Below are 22,754 nucleotides of genomic sequence, written 5' to 3' on the forward strand. Positions count from 1 at the left end.
TGAGTGTGGGTCTCTGTGGGTCTCTTTGAGTGTGGGTCTCTGTGGGTCTCTTTGAGTGTGGGTCTCTATGAGTATGGGTCTCTGTGGGTCTCTATGTGTTTTGGTCTCTTTGGGTCTATGTGGGTCTCTGTATTTTACATGAGTCTCTATGTATCTCTATGCATCTCTTAGTATCTCTATATATCTCTAAGTATTTCTATGTTAGAGCCTCTGGGAAACTCTCAAATTTGCACATTCCACGCCCTGGGATCAGCTGATCCCTTCTCACGAGGTGCACAAACACACAGATATATACATTATAATCTGCCTGCAGTCTCTCTCTCTCTCGTTCTGCCTCCCTGTCTCTGTGAGCATCTCTGTGTGTGCAGAGTCACAGCAGATCCAGCGATACCAGCAGCATCAGTAAGTGTATGTCTATGTGTCTGTGTGTGTCTGTGTGGGTCTGTGTGTGTCTGTCTGTGTGTGTCTGTGTGTGTCTGTATGTGTGTCTCTGTGTGTCTGTGTGTGTGTCTGTGTGTGTCTGTCTATGTATCTGTGTGCGTGTCTGTCTATGCGTCTGTGTGTATCTGTGTGTCTGTGTGTGTTTGTGTCTGTCTGTGTGTGTCTGTCTGTGTGTATCTCTGTGTGTATCTCTGTTTGTGTCTGTCTGTGTGTATCGCTGTGTGTGTCTGTGTGTGTCTGTGTGTGTCTGTCTGTGTGTGTGTAAGTTTGTCTCTGTGTGTCTCTGTGTGTCTGTGTGTATGTATGTGTCTGTGTGTGTCTGTCTGTGTGTGTCTGTATGTGTCTGTATGTATGTCTGTATGTGCGTGTCTGTGTGTATGTCTCTGTCTGTCTGTGTGTGTCTGTGTGAGTCTGTGTGTGTGTTTGTGTCTGTATGTGTGTGTCTGTGTGTGTGTCTGTGTGTGTCTGTGTGTGTATGTGTGTGTGTCTGTGTGTGTGTGTCTGTGTGTGTCTGTCTATGTGTCTGTGTGCGTGTCTGTCTATGTGTCTGTGTGTATCTGTGTGTCTGTGTGTGTCTGTGTGTCTGTGCATTTCTGTCTATGTGTCTGTGTGTGTGTCTGTGTGTATCTGTGTGTTTGCATGTATCTGTGTGTGTCTGTGTCTGTCTGTGTGTGTCTGTCTGTGTGTATCTCTGTGTATGTCTGTGTGTGTGTATCTCTGAGTGTGTCTGTGTGTGTGTATGTCTGTGTGTAAGTGTGTGTGTCTGTGTGTCTCTGTGTGTCTGTGTGTGTATGTGTCTGTCTGTATCTGTGTCTGTCTGTATGTATGTCTGTATGTGCGTGTATGTATGTCTCTGTCTGTCTGTCTGTGTATGTCTGTCTCTGTCTGTCTGTGTGTGTCTGTCTCTGTGTGTGTCTGTCTGTGTGTGTGTGTATCTATGTGTGTTTCTGTGTGTCTGTGTGTGTGTGTCTGTATGTGTGTGTCTGTGTGTGTGTCTGTGTGTGTGAGTATGTGTGTGTGTGTTTGTGTCTGTATGTGTGTTTCCTGTGTGTGTGTGTCTGTGTGTGTCTGTGTGTCTGTGCGTTTCTGTCTATGTGTCTGTGCGTTTCTGTCTATGTGTCTGTGTGTGTCTGTGTGTATCTGTGTGTTTGTATGTGTCTGTGTGTGTTTGTGTCTGTCTGTGTGTCTGTCTGTGTGTATCTCTGTGTATGTCTGTCTGTGTGTGTATCTCTGTGTGCGTCTGTTTGTGTGTGTCTGTGTGTCTTTGTGTGTCTGTGTGTGTATGTGTCTGTGTGTATCTGTGTCTGTCTGTATGTATGTCTGTATGTGCATGTATGTGTGTATGTCTCTGTATGTCTGTCTGTGTGTGTCTGTCTCTGTTTGTCTGTCTGTCTCTGTGTGTGTCTGTCTGTGTGTGTGTGTCTGTGTGTGTTTCTGTGTGTCTGTGTGTCTGTGTGTGTGTCTATCTGTCTGTGTGTCTATGTGTGTCTGTCTGTATATGTGTGTCTGTCTGTGTGTGCCTGTGTGTCTGTCTGTGTGTCTGTGTGTGTCTGTGTGTGTGTGTCGGTCTGTGCGTCTCTGTGTGTCTCTGTGTGTCTGTGTGTGTATGTTTGTGTCTGTGTGTGTCTGTGTCTGTCTGTGTGTGCCTGTATGTATGTCTGTATGTGCGTGTCTATGTGTATGTCTGTATGTGCGTGTCTGTGTGTATGTCTCTGTCTGTTTGTCTGTGTGTCTGTGTGTGTGTCTGTATGTCTGTGTGTATGTGTGAGTCTGTGTGTGTGTGTGTATGTCTCTGTCTGTCTGTCTGTGTGTGTGTCTGTGTGTGTGTCTGTGTGTGTGTGTCTGTGTATGTGTGAGTCGGTGTGTGTGTTTGTGTCTGTATGTGCGTGTCTGTGTGTGTCTGTGTGTGTCTGTGTGTCTGTGTGTGTCTGTGTGTCTGTGCGTTTCTGTCTATGTGTCTGTGTGTGTGTCTGTGTGTGTATGTGTGTGTGTGTGTCTGTGTGTGTCTCTGTCTGTCGCACAGGGTTCCGGTATCGATACCCACGACCTCCTGCGTACCAGGCGAGCTAGTCAACATCGACCGATAACCCCCTGAGGCTCCGCCCCCCTCTCCGTGGCCCCGCCCCCTTTATTTAGCCACGCCCATCGCCACACCCCCCCGCCTCAGCTCTACGATGGGGGGAGGAGACAAGGACCATCAGCCAATCACGTCGCTCGGATCCCCTGGGGGGCGTGGCGGTCCTTCCTATGAGGAGGGGCTCAGGTGAGTGAGTGGTTGAGTGGGTGGGTGGGTGAGTCGGAGGGTGGGTGAGTCGGTTGGTGGGTGAGTATGTGAGTGGGTGGGTGAGTGGGTGGGCGGGTGGATGAGTGAGTGAGTGAGTAGGAGGGTGGGTGAGTGGGTGAGTGAGTGGGTGAGTGGGTGGGTGGGTGAGTAGGAGGGTGGGTGGGTGAATGGGTGGGTGGGTGAGTGAGTGAGTGAGTGGGTGGGTGAGTGGGTGGATGAGTGAGTGAGTGGGTGGGTGAGTGTGTGGGTGAGTGGGTGGGTGAGTGAGTGGGTGGGTGGGTGGGTGAGTGGGTGGGTGGGTGAGTGAGTTACCGAGTGAGTGAGTTCGACCTCACGATCCAATGACGCATTATCACAGCTGATCCCCGCTGATCACCACTGATCTCCCCCCCCCCGTGTGAGTGATCTTCAGGGCCGGTATCTCCATCCTGGGTGTGCTCCTCGCCCTCTCGCTGGGACTTCTCTTGTGCTGCTTCTTGAGGACGAGGAAGAGATGGTGGAGGAGGTCGTGGGTGGGTGGATACTCTGAGCTGATGGAGCAGCACCAGCTGGTGAGTCAGTCGGGGTGGGAGGGTGAATGGGTGGGTGGATGAGTGAGTCGGTGAGTCGGTGGGTGAGTGGGTGGTTAAGTGGGTGGGTCGGTGGTTAAGCGGGTGGGTGGGTGAGTGGGTGAGTGAGTTAGTAAGTGAGTCGGTGGGTGAGTGAGTGGGTGAGTGAGTGAGTAGGTGAGTGGATGATTGGGTGGGTGAGTGCGGTGGGTGGGGGGTGGTTAAGTGGGTGGGTGGTGGGTGAGTGAGTGAGTGGATAATCTGAGCTGATAGAGCAGCATCAGCTGTTGAGTCAGTCGGGGTGGGTGGGTGAGTGAGTTAGTAAGTGAGTCGGTGGGTGAGTGAGTGGGTGGGTGAGTGAGTGAGTAAGTGGGTGGGTTTGTGGGTGATTGTGTGGGTGAATGAGTGGTTGTGTGGGTGGGGTTCACGATGGGCGTGTCGCTGGCTCCGTTCCAATTGGCTGTCGTTCGCAGATGGGCGGCGTTCCTCCTGTAGACCAATCAGAGGCGAGGGGGCGTGGCATCGTGCCTACGGCCCCCGTCCACAAGGGGCGTGGCTTCGAGGCGACCAATGAGGTGCGTGTGCTGCTACTCGCTACTACTGACAGCACTTTCCCCTACAGCCTGCTAGAGGCTACACGGTGAAGCTTTGCATGTGTCTGTATGTAACAGCACTTACTGCTACAGCCCTACTAGAGGCTACCTGAGGGAGCTTTGCCTTTGTCTGTGTGTAACAGCACTTACCCCTACATCCTGCTAAAGGCTACCTGGGGGAGCTTTGCATTGTCTTTGTGTAACAGCACTTGCCCCTACATCCTGCTAGAGGCTACCTGGGGGAGCTTTGCATTGTCTGTGTGCAACAGCACTTGCCCCTACAACCTGCTAGAGGCTACCTGGTGGAGCTTTGCCTTTGTCTGTGTGTAACAGCACTTGCCCCTCTATACCTGCTAGAGGCTACCTAATAAAGCTTTGCCTTTGTCTGTGTGTAACAGCACTTGCCCCAATATCCCTGCTAGAGGCTACCTGGTAAAGCTTTGCCTTTGTCTGTGTGTCTGCAGATGTCACCTCCTCCATACGAGAAGACAGCTCCACTGGATGATTCCCCGCCGCCATATCCAGCTCACAACTAACCACCTGTGGTGCCACGCGACTCCCTCCCGGCCCTCGCACTAAACACGCGACCCGCAACGCAGCGCACGCACGGAGTGTCCTGGCCGGGGGTTGCCTGGCACATCGGGTTTTAATCCGAAGGGGCCCCTAGAGGGAGAGTCCCACGGTTTCCCGGTGCCAGGAGATTGACCGACACTCACAGAACAGGTGACATTGCGGTGCCCCTAAATTGTCTTAAAATGGTATGTGTATGTATGTGTCTGTGTCTGTCTGTGCGTGTCTGTGTGTATGTCTGTATGTGCGTGTCTGTGTGTATGTCTCTGTTTGTTTGTCTGTGTGTCTGTCTGTGTGTGTGTCTGTATGTCTGTGAGTCTGTGTGTGTGTGTTTGTGTGTGTGTGAGTCTGTGTGTGTGTGTCTGTGTGTGTTTCGGAGGCAACGTCGTGATTTTTATTTTATTTTCATTAATTTTGATGTTTTACCTACGTGACTTTACCGAAAAAAACCTAAGAATATGAATCCTTGCAGTCACGAAAGCTTCAAATCTAGAATAAAAAGGTGCCCTGGGCCAACCGCAATCAGTTACACACAACCTTGTTGGGAGGACGGAGGGTGGAATATTAGGCGTAAAGACCCTAAGACGCAAACTTCTGCGCACATGAGAACAATGGGTAAGGGGCTAAAAGAGCAAAAAAAATCGAAGGCACGAACAAACAAAACGATGGGTGGAGGCATAATGGACGCTCCAGGTGAGGGCGGGGCATCAGTTGTAAAGCGTGATTGGCTGTGCGACGCGACGCCCTCCCCCCCCCCAGACCTTTGAAGTCAGTTGTCTTCATGTTCATCTTCATCGATCCAGACCCATTCCCTGCTGTTCTGCCTTCTCGAGCCGCTCGTAGCATCCGTGTGATGCCGGCGGGTGCTGCTACGAGGCAGTGATAGGCGAGGTTTTCGCTCGTCCCCTTCTCCCTCTGACTCTCACAGCGCCCGTGCAACGCCTTGAGTAGAGCTACGAGGTACGTGGCTGAACGTTTGTGTAACTGGGTTCATAGGCAGAGTTAGGCTAGGCTCTTCTTGAGAAATATTCCTCCTCCGTTAATAAACGTTAGTTCAGAGTATCAGTGCAGTGTGATTTCTATGTGTGTGGGTAGAAGTTGGGCATGGTGTCTGTGATTTTTGTGTGGAGCGACTGCGTGGGGAGACGGTGTGTGTGTGAGTTAGCGAGCGCAGCGCTGCAGAGTGTCGGAGCGGGCTTGGTGTGTGAGGCGCGCGTAGATTATGACATTTACTTGCCGCCGTTGATTGCGTCTGTCTGCGCGCGTGTGTGTGTGGAAAACGAGCGCCTGATCGCCACGTACGTGATTAGGGGGCCGGAAACTCGAAATCCACTCACCCTCGTTTGCGGGTGCAAAATTATACAGCCCGGTAGCATTCGCCTTTGCGTGCACGCGGATTAGGGCTTAACCACCCGGTGGCGACGCGTTCATATTGATAGCGCCGCCGTTTCTGTTAATTAACGCCGGCCTCTGCGTTAAACACGCGCCTGCAGGCGTGCATGCGTGCGCGCCACCGCGTTGGTTTAGGTGGTGGTGTACGTGGATAGCTTGTGGGAGATAACCCCGGGCGGTGGTGAGCCAGCCACTGAGCCATGTCCCTCAGAGAGGGAGCTGGCGAGAGGGGGAGTGGAGGGGGTGGACGTCGCGCCCCGCCAGCTCACGAGGAGTGGGGGAAGGGGCGGGCGTTGGCCTCCACATGGGCCACACCCATTGCCACTGCTTGGTGCACAGAGGCAAGGGGGTTTAAGATAGTTAATCATTTGTTTCAACTGCTGAGGCAGATGGTGGATCAGAGGAGCAGTGGAGCAGATTGGCAGTGGAGCAGTGGGGTAGAGGTGGGGCGGTTTGTTATGAAGAAGGCGAATCACCTGAATATGTTTACCACCGCCGCTTGTATGTGCTCTGTAGAAGGGCCATTTCCCAAAACGTCTCTTCTTGTCTATTTGTCTTTGAACCGCCGCATACACAGCTGGGACACCGCCCACACGAGCCAAGAAACATTTAACCAACCCAGGCAGCACTCGCAAGCAATGCAACGTTACGTTGTGTCCTCAAGGGTTGATTTCACGAAGTTTATAGTAGTAACAACAATTATATTGATACTCTTAGTTCTTTCGGTAAAGTCACGTAGGTAAAAATGAAATTAATAAAAATAAAACAATAAAAATCACGACGTTTCGGAGGCAACACAAGTCTCTGTCATCAGGTGGGACCGTCACAGCCAGATTTGCTGCATCAAGTGAGGCAAGGATTCAAGATGTAATCCCTTAAATGCAAGTTGTTCTGATGAGCTCCCCCCCCTCTCCTTCCCCCTCAACTTGCATTTAAGGGATTACATCTTGCATCCTTGCCTCACTTGATGCAGCAAATCTGGCTGTGACGGTCCCACCTGATGACGGAGACTTTTGTTGCCTCCGAAACATCGTGATTTTTATTGTTTAATTTTTATTAATTTCATTTTTTACCTACGTGACTTTACAGAAAGAACTAAGAGTATGAATCCTTGCAGTCACGAAAGCTTCAAATCTAGAATTATATTGATCCTAATTCTTAACACAGCATTCTTGAGACTTGGCACGTGCATGTTTTGTTAATTGTCTGCACCAGACCCCTCCAGCTCTCTCACCCTGGGTCAGCTGCCCCTTCCATGTCCTGTAAACCATGGCAAGGTCATCCCATGAGGACCGCCTGGATGAAAACCAGCATGGAAGGGGCCCAGTGTGGGGCCGGCTATGCTAAAGGCATAGTCCCGTGTGTGTGTGTGATGTGAGGTCTCCTGGCAGCAGTCATTCTCCGCTGTAGTCCTGGCATCTGCTGCTCAGCTTCATTCCCCAGCTGTGGTCCCAGTGGCACCGTCTCTCTGGGGAACCGTGTGGTGTGTGTAGCGAGTATCACGGGGTGGGCGGGTAGTGTGATGATAGTGGTCACGGTTGGCACCAATGCACGACCACCGCCACCACCCCTACTGGGCAGTGGACCTGCCACCACAAAGCAGCACGCGGCGGAGGAGTGAGGCGATCGCTCTCGCCACGCGAGCGAGGCTCCCTCGCTTCCTCTTCTTTTCGTGCATCTCCACCTGCACCTCTTCCGGTTTCTCCTCCGTCTCATCCTCCTCCATCCCCTCTTCTTCATCCTCCACCACCATCTCCTCTACCTCCTCCTCCTCTTCCTGCGCCACCTCCATCTTCTCCATCTTCTTCTCCTCCGCGAGCACCATCTCTTCCTGATTCATCTCCTCCTCACCTTCCGGCACCACCATCTCCACCACCGTCTTCTCTTCCTCCTCCACCACCATTGTTTCCCCTTTGTCCGTCGTCTCCATGTCCTCCACCACGACCATCTGTTCATCCTTTGTTGTCTCCTTGTCCTCCATCTCCGTATTGTCTTTCTCCTCTCCCTCCGTGTTCTCCTCCATTGTCACCATCACAATCTCGTCCTCCTTTGCCTTCTCTTCCTCCGATTTCTCCTCCTCCTCTGTCTCTACTTCATCCTCCATCATCTCCTCCTTCACCTCTTCCTTCGTCTCCTTCTCCACAACGTCTGTCTTCACTTCAAAAGCCTGGACGAGTGAGGAGGAGGGCTGAGCTGGCTCAGATCTGTGAAGAGACAACACGACACCGTTCTAGATTTGAAGCTTTCGTGACTGCAATGATTCATATTCTTAGGTTTTTTCGGTAAAGTCACGTAGGTAAAAAACATTAAAAAGTAAAATAAAAAATAAAATAAAAATCACAACGTTTCGGAGGCAACACAAGCTTCCGTCTTCAGGTGGTACCGTCACAGCCACGACAGCTGTATCAAGTAAATGAGAGATTTCAGAAGCTACCACTTCGTTTATATAATGGTTGGAGAAGGTGGTGGGGCAAGGGCCGCATACTTTTATTAATATGGTAAGGTGAGGCTTAAGACAAAGAATAGACTGCATATTCTTAGTCTTGACTCAACCTGTAACTGGGAGACCACCAGTAGACATGGTAAAACTGTGATGGTTGTCTGTCAAACACGACACCGTTCCACCTTGCTGCTACGGCAGACATCGCCATCTTCCCATCGTCCGTGGGTGGAATGTGTGGCGGATTAATTCGAGCTGAATAGAAACAGCAATAACGACATGGCCAGTGAGTGTGCTTAGTATTGGTGCTGTCATTCTCATGGCGCCAGGCTATCCTTGAGATAGGTGCAGCTGTGTCCCACACAGACTGCTGTAGTTTCACAGTAGTGGGTGGCGTTGCTGTGCAAATTTAGCTGAATAATTTGAAGTGACATTTTTTGGTTCTTTCGGTAAAGTCACGTAGGTATAACATATCATAAATTAAATCACAACGTTTCGATTGCAACACAAGCAATCATCATCAGGTGGGAAAACCACAGCAAGAAACGTTCTTGCAATAACATGGCCATCGAAACGTCGTGATTTAATTTATTTGATTTCATACTTACGTGAATTTACCGATATAACCAAAGAGTATGGATTCCTGTCGTCACGAAAACTTCAAATCTAGATTGACATGTTTCTATATGTATATTCTAATTGACCCCTTGCACATAATGTCCTAAGCATTTCAAATGATATCGATAGAGATCCTGAACGTCCACTGTGACGGAATGGGTGTGGATCTGTGTGGTCAATGCAGCAGCAATAATAGCCAAGGCGGGAAGCAAGATCTGAACTGTAAGCGGTGAAGAATGAGTGCACGACCATTTGGCCGCTTCAACACATCCACGATTTCAAAAAAGTGTCCGTCAGTGATTTGTGGTCGAGAGAGCCACCTCCCTTGACGTCGAAGGCATCTCAGAGTGCATTGCATGCGATGAGCCTCTCGCATCTCTCATCTCATCGCGTTTTAAGTTGGACACCCCTCTCAGTGGTAGCTGTCGCTGTGCATTACAAGGCGACTAGGCAGCTGGCCTAGAAACAGGCGATAGAGAGCGAAAATCTCACGGTGGATGGAGGGTTACATGGTGAAGATATGCCCACTTTGTTATGTGGTCTAACCAAGAAACCAGTTATTAAAAATAAATCTGGCCTCAGTATAGCGGAATGTACACGTGGGGTTTGCAGTGTCTGTGAATTTTGAGAGCGCGACAGGGCTTGAGCACCTGTGCATCACAGCAACATTGACCTGGGTTTGATTTCCACGTTTGGCCACATTCTCCGTGTGGATTATGCAGTCACCTGTTCTGGGCAGGTTCTGCAGCTTTCTCCCTGTTACTGAACCCACACAAGCAATGCAAATCGTTCAATTTGGATCGCAAACAGTAGCAACTTTTTTTTTCTTCTTCTTGGTTCTTTCGGTAAAGTCAGTGAGAATAATTTTATTATGTTTTATTTTTATTATTTTATTACTTCCCTTCTACGTGACTTTACCGAAAGAACCAAGAAGATGAATCCCTGCAGTCACGAAAGCTTTAAATCAAAAAGTAGCAACTTTCTTGCAAAATGCGAGCAAACTTGGCAGGATCCTCCTGAAAAAAAGTCTTGAGACCGAGTAAGGCTGATGCTGCGTGAGAAGCATGGCAATAAATAACAAAAATAAACACACAGGGCGCACACGCAGAGTGCTTTACCGTGGCTCAGCGACTCCGGAGTTTGCTTTGTCTTCTTGGAAGCCCTCTTCTCCAAAGCTCGGAGCAATTGGGCCCCACACAGGATTGGAGAACGTGGTGGCGGTGGCGGCGGTGGCAGCGGTGGTAGCGGTGGTGGCGGTGTCAGTAGTAGTGGTGCTGCTGGTGGTAGCGGTCTGGAGCCATTGTCGCTCGATCTTGGCGAGGCGCTGCTCTTCCTCGAGGCGCTTTTGCTCCACAAGACGCTTCTCCTCCATCAAGTGCTCCTCCTCCTCTTGACGCTTCACCTCAACGAGGCGCTTCTCCTGCATGAGGCGCTTCTCTTCCTCGACTCGCTGCACCTCAATGAGGTGCTGCTCCTCGACAAGGCGCTTCTCTTCTTCCACCCGCTTCTCCTCCATGAGGCGCTTCTCTTCCTCGACCCGCTTCACATCTATGAGGCGCTTCTCTTCCTCCAGATGCTTCTCCTTGAGACGCTTCACCTCGCGAAGGCGCTTCTCCTCCATGAAGCGCGTTTCTTCAAGGAGGCGCTTTTCCATGACCCGTTTCACGTCTTTGAGGATATTATTTCGAAGGCACTTCTGCTCCGTTTGGTGCTTCACCTTGGCGAGGCGCTTCACCTCATTGGGGCGCTTCTCTTCCATTGGGCATTTCAACTTCGCAAGGCGCTTGTCCTCCTGGAGACGCTTCACTCCGCTGAAGTTCTTCACCTCCCCAATGCTCCTCTGTTCACGCGAAGATAAGCACATGACCATTCAGACATGCACACTCAGGACAAAATCCATTCTCGCAGGCACACAAACATGGACGGGCACATAGACAAACAAAAATGCATACTGGCACATCTATGTACGGATGAAAACATGCACATTAACTCATGCAAACATGCTAGCAAACGTACGAATATACACCATCACCTAATGTTATCAAAATACATGTTACATCCTCATATTCTCACAAATTCAATACACGCACTTAATGCAGTGATAGTCTACAACGATTTCATGGCGATTGTTGGCAACAATCATCACGGGCAATAGTTTCCACAGAATGTTCCATTGTAAAGATCCGAATGCCCATAATCTGGACAAATTTTATTGCAGCACCCATAATGGGTAACTGTAATGGCAACTTCCAATCAGCTCACAGACATAATTCATGAGATTGCCTGATATCATTCTGTCTTCATTGGTAATGAATGGCGACTTCATTTGCCTGCACGAGTGGGATATGGCATGACGTGATGATGGGGAGATGGAGTGATGGTGTTGGGAGATGGTGTTGTGATACGGAGAGGTGAAATTGTGGAATGTTCTGGAGAGACGGTGCCTTGTGATGGTATTGACGCTTTATGAGGCTCTATGGTATTGTATTGATTCTCGATTTGAAGCTTTCGTGACTGCAAGGATTCATAAGAGTATATTGTATTGAGTTGGTGGTGGTGTGGTGTGATGAGAAAGGTGATGTGAAGAGATTGTGTGGTGATGTGAGGTGTAGTGATGTTTTGGTGCAATGGTGTGGGAGTGTGGAGAGAATGTGGTGTTTGACTCCCATAGACCCCATACACACCTTTGCGGAACGATTTGCATAGCTTTGGCCTGGGAAAGGGTCCACTTCATCCATAATGTCCCCCCACGTGGTCGATTGGCGCCATGACTCCCTGGCTACGGAAAACAAAATTAATTCAAAGGACGAGTAATGTATTAGAGAACGAAGCACGTGGATATTCACACAACTAATTCTGAGATTCTTGTAATTACCTCTTAACACATAACATGATCTGCTGTTGAGAAACATTAGTCACATGGCAGTAAAATATTACAAGTCATATTTTTGTAAGCATGTTGAGATCATCAATTTCATAAAGTTGAGACCCCAATTTAACCCAATATGGCTGAAACGCAGCTCTAAATCCATGCTGTCTGCCACACTTGACCGTTTACCTCTTCCCATCACCACCAAGAAAAAAAATTAATCAGGGAGCTGCCTCCTCTGCATAAAAGCCACGTGATGCAGGTAACTGTGACTTACCATCATAGTCCTCCAAGATGTCAGCCCACTTGCGTTGTCTGTCCATGTTGTTGGGAAGGAGTAGTTTCTGTTTGATGTTGGAGGGCCTGGGGAGGTTGTAAAAACGCTCAGATTTAGCAACCTTTTGAAACACTCATCCTCTCAATTATTACATATTTGACCACTCGCTGTACCAATCAAATCACTTTCGTGCCGTTTGTTTTACAAGTCCACTCACTCGCTTGTTTGCCCACTCACGCGTGCGTCAGATCGCTCACTCATCCACCCACGCGAACATGTTTATTCCAACTGCCTATTGCATTAAACATAATCGCGAGACATAACCGTGATGTTTAACCTCTAATCCAGACAAGCATGTTGATGCACAGCCCATTTGTATTAATCTACTGCTTGATAAAGGCCCCCCTATGTCTTGTAGGTCATTGGGGTCAAATGACCATACTTAAATCATTTGTTATAACCCGAGAATGACGTCGTAGGTCACGTGATGTCAGAGGTACCGCCCATGTGGCTGTGACATCACAGATAGGAGACATCTATGGCAGCAGCTCGGGTCTGAACTAAAACGTAGACTCCTCCCCCGTGTTGGATAACATTCAATACATGTAATGCAGGGCACAATTATGCAGGCAATCAGAACACAATAATTATAGACATGTTAATCATATTATATGAGATTTAAACAGGTTAGTTATGAACGTTTTAAATGTTAACTTGCTTTGGTTCTAAACAATGACAGTAACAGCAACATATCAGAGCATGCCAAGTAATCTAACTAATAGTCCTAATTTGGTTGCAGAAAATCCAAATAGCAACATACACAAAAATAATGAAGCTTTAGTTTGTAGTCAAAACGTGCAATAAAAATAAACAACACACATCGTCAACAGGGACGCTCACGATAATTGGTTTTTTCCCCATCTATCTGGCAACAAAACTGACACCTTTTTACAAGGAGTCATGTTTGCATAGACCGCAATACCTGCAGTCATAATACAAACAAAAGAACATAACTCTGATAATGTGCACTGTCCTTGAAGTTGATTGGTCCACACCCGAGACAGCTTTCCGTAGAGCCTAGTCTCACATGGGTTGGACCTGATGACGCCAAAAGGCGCACTGTAAAAAGGTGTCAGTTTTGTTGCCAGATAGAAGGGTAAAAAACAATTATCATATTTTTACTGGCAAATGAGGTTCCCATAGGGACGCTCACCTCGTTGACGATTCGCTCTGCAAAGGCTTCTGCTGCTGCTCACTCGTGCGCATTCCTCTCGACTGCGGGGTGGAGGCGTGGCTATGACGTAACAGAGGTGACGTCACTACAGCGAGGCTCCGCCCCCACGCGCTTGGCGGGCGCACCACGTGGTGCAGTGCGGGTGGTGTGCGTCACCGGAAACAGCAGAGCCCTCGGTTCGACATTAAACATTTGCCCCCTCGCTTTGTGCCGTCTTTGATGTCGCCGTTACTGCGGCGAGGACTGAAGCAATGCCTGGCCATCAGGCCTGGCATATACCTAGGCCTCAGGCTTCATATTTGTTCGTAGTTATTTTTTGTTTAATTGGAATTATTAACTTGCATTTCATTAATTACATTTCAAGCGTATAAACACCATCCCATTGGTTTATTTACTTTTAAATTCAGGTTTGTATTCTAGTTATTGATCTGTAGTTTTATTTAAGTGAGTGAGGTGGTTGTACTAAGTGTGAGTTTGAGTTCCATGTAAATTATTATTGTGTAAAGGATTTGTCTGTGTGCACCTATCCTGGCAGTGGTAATTTGGGCTTTTTATAATTTAGTTGTTAATGAGATTGTTTATTTGTGTGTGTCTGTTATCTATGTCTGTGTCAGGTTACATATCTATGTTTGGAGCTGTTTGTGTTTGTTTATTTTTGATGGGTGGTGATGATGATGATGTATCTTGATAATGGATGGTGGTGATGATGATGATGGGTGGTGATTATGAAGGGTGGTAATGATGATGGTTGGTGATGTTAATGTGTAGTGATTATGATGGGTGGTAGTGGTGATCATGGGTGGTGGTAATGATTGGTGAGGTTATGATGATGGGTGGTGATGGTTATGGGTGGTGATGATGATGGGTTGTTGTGATTATGGGTGTTGATGATGATGGATGGTTATGATAACTGTTGGATTGTGATGGTTGGGTGGTGGTGGTGGCGATGGTTGATAGTGATAATGAAGTAACTAAAGCAGCACCAATAACAGCAGCAACAACAGCAGCAGCAACACGTTTTGAGGGCGACGCAACTACTTCTGATTCTGCTGTTTCTGCTGCTCGACTATTTGTAGCCAGGACCTGCTCTCACGGGACCCCACACGTCTTTGGAAATGATTGCGATCATGTCTGAGCTGAGAATTAAGTGACTAAACGTTACTTTGTTTAACCATAACAGTGTGTAGGTTAGTATCTGGGGGCTCAGCGAATACTATTCATGAAAGAACTCGCACTCCTTTATGACCGACATTCTACTAATTTTGGTTGATCGAGACGAACAAGGCACGTGCCATGTCCAGACGAACTTTTATTTCCAATATTGTCCTTAAATTTGATGCTAAAATAAACGTTAACACTGGATTAAACATGCACCTCTTAACCCCTGCCTCGCATTTACGACTAACAATTTGCATTTACACGTAACATACAGTCAAGCACAGTAAAATGCTAATACGACAATATTGTTATTCTAGGAATTTGAATTCGATTCTAACCCTGCACCCCCCACAGTTCGCATATCCAACCCCCGGTTCGACGGAACGTTCGCTTTAGATGCATATAAGCAGTGTGGTTATAATACTTCTAATTAGATTTGAATACCGTACCTCCGTTTATGGTGTAATGAATTAGAAAACCAGTATATAGTCATTTAATGTTGAGTGATATCGTTTATAATGATACAGCTGAAGTCATAGAGGTGAAATGGCTGCAGTGTGTACGAATGTAGATAGGGCGTCGCCGTTGGTTCGTCCAATCATCGCGCATCAAGACTTATGTCTGTCCCCACCCAGACAGCTTTGATGGGATAACAAACTTTGATCAAATACTTTTATCAAACGAGTCATTACAATTGTAACGATTCATAATTGCAGGGGATTATGTTGGGTTTGTGCGATTATTTTATATAGTCATACTGAATATTGCTATTTGATGCCATTGAGATGGAACATTCATCCAGCAGTGGATAGCTTGATCCTAATACCACCAAAGCGTGATCCTGCACCTTCCGTTTCACATATCCCACCCTTGGTTCGCACGTCCATATTACATACATACATGTTACATAATACATATTACATACATATATTCATGCATATTACATACAGACATGTTACATACTCACGAGCATAGTGTGATTCTTAGAGGACCACGGTGTGAAGTTAAGAATTCGAATGAGATTCGAATATCACACTTCAATGTACGGTGTTCTAATCTGTAACACTAGTTTATGATGTAATTTTATAGCGTTATAATGTATCGCACATAGCTTATATTGTTAGAGTTCACAACATTATAGTTTACTATAACACTAGTTTGTAGTGTTATTTTAGAACGTCGCAATGTATAGCTCATAGTTTTAAGGTTATATTGTTAGAGTTTATAATGTTAGAGTATACAATGTGAGTTTACAATTTGAGAGTTTGTGGACGTGCCCTGTTCTCGTGGACACGGATTTGGAAATGATTGCTATGATCATGTCTGAGCTGGGATGAGCGACTAATGTTTACTTTGTTTAATCATAACTGTGTGTAGGTTAGTGCCATCGGTGCTTAGTGAATACTACTCATGAATGAACTCATACTTCTTTCGGATAGAAATTTAAATCATGTTGGTAGAACAAGTCGCCTGTCTTTTCTAGACTAATTGTTATCTTCAAGTGCGTCAGTAAATATACTGCTAAAATACACAGCATAGGGAAGGCTGCCTGGTTCGGGAGATGTAGTTTGGCTAAGGCGCTGTGGCCAGGTGATGACACGGATTCTGAAACAGTGGAGTTAAACACTCGCTGCTTGGCCCCGTCGACAGCAGCGAAGGCTGTCATATACCGCCCCATTTACGAGTTGGCTGTATAATGTGTATGGTTGAAGGTGCTAGGTGTTGTCTTCTTCTAACAGCTACTAACGTGTGTGTATTGACTGTTTTTTGGATTTGTCCATTGATGTTTTTCTTTTTAATGCGGCCTTTTTTTGTTGAATTTTGTCACTTGAGTGTTGCAGTTTGTTTAAGAATTCGTCACGTGAGCGTGGTGTTTTGCATGTTGGAATTTCGCTGTCACAATTTGTGATTGTTTTAATAATTGTCACCATTCATAATCTGATGAGTTTATAATGGGTTTGTGCGTGTATTTATATAAATATATTCCGTCTTTTGTTATTTGATGACATCTAGCAGTGAAAATCGTGATTGTAATATGACCATGTTGTAATTGTAATAATTTTTATCCGATCCTTGCACGTACACTATACATACATATTAGCGATTCGTTTACAGCCACACTGTGATTCTAATGCTTCTAATGATATTATAATACCTTACATCCGTTTATATGGTTATGAATTATTACACTAGTTTATTATCGTTTAATGTTTAGTGTTATCGTTTATAGTATTACAGTTTACATGTTATAAAGTACAGTTTATCCCCGACATACTTCGGGATTAGGGACTGGTACGTTGATGAACGATTAACTACGAGGACCTTTCCCCTCAAGGAACACGTGTTAATCGGGTAGACAGCCAAGATGCTGCCGGTTAAGGGCACACTTGTGTGACGGAGATCCTCCACCTGAAATTCTCTTAACATTATAAAATAAAGACCGGACAAACATTTGTTAAAAATACGTTTTTATTCATCTGCAATCATTTTTACGTCAAAACTCGAAGGGAATATTTATTATGTCCTATGTTCACACATTTCCAGTACAATGCAAACCATTACCAAAGCGTTAAAGTGTCATTCCCCATGATTTCCTTATTAGTTCACCACATTTGTTCACTGTGCGTCTATGTTGTAGTCAAGGCCATATATCCAACGAACTTGTCATTAATGTACATCCTGAAATCGGCTATCTAAAGTCGATTAATACCAATAAAAACAGCTATATGCTCAAAAAAAAACCGTTTAAAATGTTGAGTAAAGATGTACCTACAGACGCATTCCAACTTTAGCTCAACAGGAACACTTAACGACTACAATTTAACCCTCTCACAACCAGTCCTCATCACACCACTTCGGCAAGTCATCCGATAACATTACAAACCACCACTGGGCACGTCATTAAACTCTCACAAAAACTGTAAAACTAAAATGGTCAAAATTACACACAAAAGTACTCGATACGGCTTAATATGACATAATATTTTTTCAGTCACCCCGAGCTCTCTGGTTGACTCTCGAGCCACTCCATTACATCCAGCCATCTCTCGGGATCCAACTGCATGGGATCGAAGGTGGAAACTTCTTCAGGAATCATTGCAGCACCTTGAATTTCAGCTTTTGATTTCAGTTTCCTATCATTGTGGACCTTTTGATGCCCGTTCCTGGTTGATGAGTGTGCAAATTTCTTCCCACACACAGAGCACAGGAATGGCTTCTCGCCCGTGTGTGTTCTCTGATGACTATGAAGAGTTGATGAGTCTGCAAATGCCTTCCCACACACAGGGCACAGGAATGGCTTCTCGCCCGTGTGTGTTCTCTGATGACTATGAAGATTTGATGACTTTGCAAATGTCTTCCCACACACAGGGCACAGGAATGGCTTCTCGCCCGTGTGTGTTCTCTGATGACTATTAAGAGTTGATGAGTCTGCAAATGCCTTCCCACACACAGGGCACAGGAATGGCTTCTCGCCCGTGTGTGTTCTCTGATGACTATGAAGAGTTGATGAGTCTGCAAATGCCTTCCCACACACAGGGCACAGGAATGGCTTCTCGCCCGTGTGTGTTCTCTGATGACTATGAAGATTTGATGACTTTGCAAATGTCTTCCCACACACAGGGCACAGGAATGGCTTCTCGCCCGTGTGTGTTCTCTGATGACTATGAAGATTTGATGACTTTGCAAATGTCATCCCACACACAGGGCACAGGAATGGCTTCTCGCCCGTGTGCATTCTCTGATGAGTTTGAAGAGTTGATGACCGTGCAAATGCCTTCCCACACACAGGGCACAGGAATGGCTTCTCGCCCGTGTGCGTTCTCTGATGAGTTTGAAGAGTTGTCGATTGTGCAAATGTCTTCCCGCACACAGGGCACAGGAATGGCTTCTCGCCCGTGTGTGTTCTCTGATGACTCTGAAGATGTGATGCCTGTGCAAATGTCTTCCCACACACAGGGCACAGGAATGGCTTCTCGCCCGTGTGTGTTCTCTGATGACTCTGAAGATGTGATGAGTGTGCAAATGTTTTCCCACACACAGAGCACAGGAATGGCTGCTCATCCGTGTGTGTTCTCTGGTGTCTCTTAAGACTTGATGACCATGAAAATGCCTTCCCACACACAGAGCAATTGAATTGTTCCTTGCCCCCGTGTGCGTGGGGCTGTGGAGAGCGTCTCTGCTCCATGTGAGCGTAGTAACAGTAGTGGTGTTATTGAGTCAAAAGTACGCTATCGGCCGCAAGGATGTTTAGCGTTGAGTTTCAGATTTTGTTAACTGCTAAAACAAGAACGACACTCTAACCGAGACGCAAAAAAATCCCGCTAATTTGACGACGAAAACGTTTAAGAGTTTATCCCCGAAAATAGACACTTACTTGGAGATTCACGGTATATCGATGTCTGGAACCCGTCTGAAGATGTCGCCACGAACTCTCCCGACGCAAAGTCGCCTAACTGTCGACACAGCAATTGTGCTCGCCAGGCTGCGTTGTCTCGCGGTTGAAGGGCGAACAGCAGAGCGACGAGTCGAGCGTCCAACCTCATCAAGTTCCCTCTCGAAATGGCATTGAGCTCTGCTTCTGAGCCGCCTTATAACTCCCCCCCTCGGATCCAATCCTTTGTCTTTCAGGATTTTTGCATTCGATTGTTAATTTTGGAAGGTACAATCCGCATATCTATTAACATACCGAAGAGTAATGTGTCCATTGTACTTCATGCATGAATATGTAAGTGCATCTCAGTGTGTAATTGTGCGCTTATTTTGAATAAATGGAAAAACGTTGTCCTCGATTTAAAGTGAATGCAGAGAAATTAGCATGTAACTTTAGAAAAGGAAGAGAGCGGCCTTCTCGACGAGGGAGTGAAACCCAATAGGTAATATTATTTTACAGCGTTACAATGGATAGGTTGTAGTTCATAGGTTATACTATTATGTTTCACTATGATAGAGCTTAACATGTGAGAGTATACAATATCAGAGTTGATCAAATGCGAGCAGGCTACCTTGAGAGCGATCGCGAATGGGTTGCGTGTCTAGAAGAAGCCTCGCTCTTTCAGATGCCGTACCAGCTTCGTCAACTCTTCGCTACGATTCTGCTGTATTCCATGCCAGCAGATACGAAGGATCTCTGGGATAAATTCTACGACGAATTGGCCCGCGATTACGAGTACCAGTACCGCGAGCTGACCAACAAAGAACAAATGGTAAAGTTCAAGACCCTTCACAGCCTCCACGAGTTCATCACGGCAGGTGGGATGGCTCTGTCGGACTTTGACGACCTCCCGCAGCTTTCCGAGTACCCACACTTGGTCTTGGACTCGCAGCTTGCGAAGATCCATATCCGCCGCGAATTGGAAGGATATGATAGAAACGAACACAAATTTGTAATATAGATACAATACACATTTTTTAAAAACGTATTTACAAATATATATTCCACTTTTTTAAACTCTGAATGTCGTCGTTCATGTGGGGACATGGAGCACAGTGGATCGTATCGTCGAAGCTGCTTTTCGGAATCCGTGTGATAACCCAGTCACATCGCCTAACTCCAGTGACAGCACCTTACCCAAGCTACATCTCCCCAACAAGGCAGCCTTACCGATGCTGTGTATTGTGTTTCGGGATAACAGAGGTGTGTATTATCCCATGCGCCTTGCCCAAAAAGACTGATTGTCCGCTTAACAGCCTAGCCTGTAAACCACAATTGGTGATAGTGTTGTTTGAGAGCAGCTATTAAAGTCGTTTTGGCAAACGAGGTGGTGGCTGGCTAAACCATGCCTCGCTGTTTGTCTCCGGAGTTATGACGGATACAAACCAGACCAAGCGGAGACCATGTACCAGATCGGATTTTGGTTACTGATGTTAGAGTGATTGTATTGCAAGTGTAGTCACTACGCGTCTGTATGTGCTCACACACGAAGCTCGGCGATTTTTGGCAACGCCACGGGGCTGCATTCACTTTAAATCGAGGAAAATGGAGGGCATGGGGAACGCGCATAATTACACACCGAGATGCACTTACATATTCATGCATAAAGCACAATGGGCACATTACCCTTCGGTATGTTAATATACATGCGGATTGTGCCTTCATAAATTAACAATCCAATGCAAATATCCTGAAAGACAAAGGATTTGATCCTAGGGGGGGAGTTATAAGGCGGCTCAGAAGCAGAGCTCAATGCCATTTCGAGAGGGAACTTGATGAGGTTGGACGCTCGACTCGTCGCTCTGCTGATCGCCCTTCAACCGCGAGACAACGCAGCCTGGCGAGCACAATTGCTGTGTCGACAGTTAGGCGACTTTGCGTCGTGAGAGTTCGTGGCGACATCTTCAGACGGGTTCAAGACATCGATATACCGTGAATCTCCAAGTAAGTGTCTATTTTCGCGGAACGTGTTCGTCGTCAAATTAGCGGGATTTTTTGCGTCTCGGTTAGACGCGAGTGTCGTTCTTGTTTTAGCAGTTAACAAAATCTAAAACTCAACGCTAAACATCCTTGCGGCCGATAGCGTACTTTGGACTCGATAACACCACTACTGTTACTACGCTCACATGGAGCAGAGACGCTCTCCACAGCCCCACGCACACGGAGGCAAGAAGCCATTGAATTGCTCTGTGTGTGGGAAGTACTTTTCATGGCCATCACATCTTCAGAGACACCAGAGAACACACACGGGCGAGAAGCCATTCATATGCTCTGTGTGTGGAAAGGCATTTGCACAGTCATCAAATCTTCAAACTCATCAGAAAACACACACGGGCGAGAAGCCATTCCTGTGCCCTGTGTGTGGGAAGGCATTTTCACAGTCATCATCCATGAACAGGCATCAGAAGGTCCACAATGATAGGAAGCTGAAATCAAAAGGTGAAATTCAAGGTGCTGAAATAAGTCCTGAAGATAATTCCACCTTCGATCCCATGCAGTTGGATCCCGAGAGATGGCTGGATGTAATGGAGTGGCTCGAGGATCAACCCGAGAGCTCGGGGTGACTGAAATATAATGTTGCATGCAGTTTTACCTATTCAGCTGTCTTGAGTACTTTTGTGTGTAATTCTGACCCTCTAGTTTTACAGTTCGTTTGAGAGTTTCTTGACGTGCAGGTGGTGATTTTTGATGTTGTCGGATTACTTGGTGAAGTGGTGTGATGAGCAGTGGTTGTGATATGGTTCAATTCCGGACAATATTGTAGTGTTTAAGTCTTCCTGTTGAGCTAAAGTTGGAATGCATCTGTAGTTAGATCTTTACTCAACATTTTAAACGTTTTTTTCAAGTTTAAAGCTTTTTTTGGATGGTAATAATCGACTTTAGGATGTACGTTGATGACGCGTTCGTTGGATATATGGCCTTGACTTCAACATAGACGCACAGTGAACAAATGTGGTGAACTAATAAGGAAATCATGGGGAATGATACTTTAACGCGTTGGTATTCCTGGAACGGATATGGTTTACATTGTATTGTAACTGTTTGAACATAGGACATAATACATTCGGTTCGAGTTTTGACTTGATTGCAGATGAATAAAAATGTTTTTTTTTACAAATGTGTGTCCGTTCATTTATTCATATCAACAACGTGTTTTAAGCGAGTTTCAGGCGGAGGATCTTCGTAACACAAATCTGCCCTTAACCGGCAGTCGCCCCATTAACATGTGTTCCTGGAGGGGAAAGGGCCCCATTATTAATCGATTCACAACGTTACGGTCCCTAATCATCAAGTATACAGGGAATCCTGTACGCTAAGACATGTGAACTGTAACACTATAAACGATAACACGAAACATTAAACTACTATACACTAGTTTCATCATTTATAACACCAAAAACAGAGGTACGGTATTATAATCTCATTACAAGCAGTAGAATTTCAACGTGATCGTATTAAAATCTAATTCTGCGCATATGTATGTATAGTGTACGTGCAAGCGAACTGTGCTCGTATGTACGAATGTAATATGCATCTATGGCCTTTGGACATGCGAACCGGTGGTCGAATATGCGAATTGGGGGGTGCAGGATTATGATCGGATTAAAACAATTAGAATATCACTTTGGTAGTATTAGAATTACACTGAGCTAGAATGTATGTTAAATGTAGATGCACATCGGGAGTCGTAAATGCGGCCTGGGTGGTGCCAGATTTAGAATCGCATCAAAATTATTAAAACCGCACCATGGTCGTATTAGAATCAAGCTGCCCACTGCTGGTAGAATGTTACATCGCAATGGCACCGAATAGCAATATACAGCATTGATAATGGGCGTGGAGCTTACAAGCGCAACCTTGCACATTTTCACCTGGTTCTCGACGCCAGTCCCGCGCC

At 46.4% G+C, this 22,754-nt stretch overlaps 1 protein-coding gene across 1 annotated transcript in view; it reads right to left on the reverse strand.

Annotated features, from left to right (window-relative positions):
* The window catches only part of LOC133361338 (zinc finger protein 208-like), a gene marked incomplete at both ends in the record, with an annotated part of 534,864 nt that overhangs the window by 202,337 nt on the left and 309,773 nt on the right, over window positions 1-22,754 (reverse strand). The window contains one exon of the mRNA XM_061580270.1: window positions 17,610-18,601. Within this exon, the coding sequence (XP_061436254.1) occupies window positions 17,610-18,601 (992 nt within the window). The remainder of the gene's footprint in view (window positions 1-17,609; window positions 18,602-22,754) is intronic.

The sequence above is a fragment of the Lethenteron reissneri genome, chromosome 72 (genome assembly GCF_015708825.2).
Source record: "Lethenteron reissneri isolate LAM-NWPU_2019-01 chromosome 72, ASM1570882v1, whole genome shotgun sequence".
Classification (NCBI taxonomy): Eukaryota; Metazoa; Chordata; class Hyperoartia; order Petromyzontiformes; family Petromyzontidae; genus Lethenteron; species Lethenteron reissneri.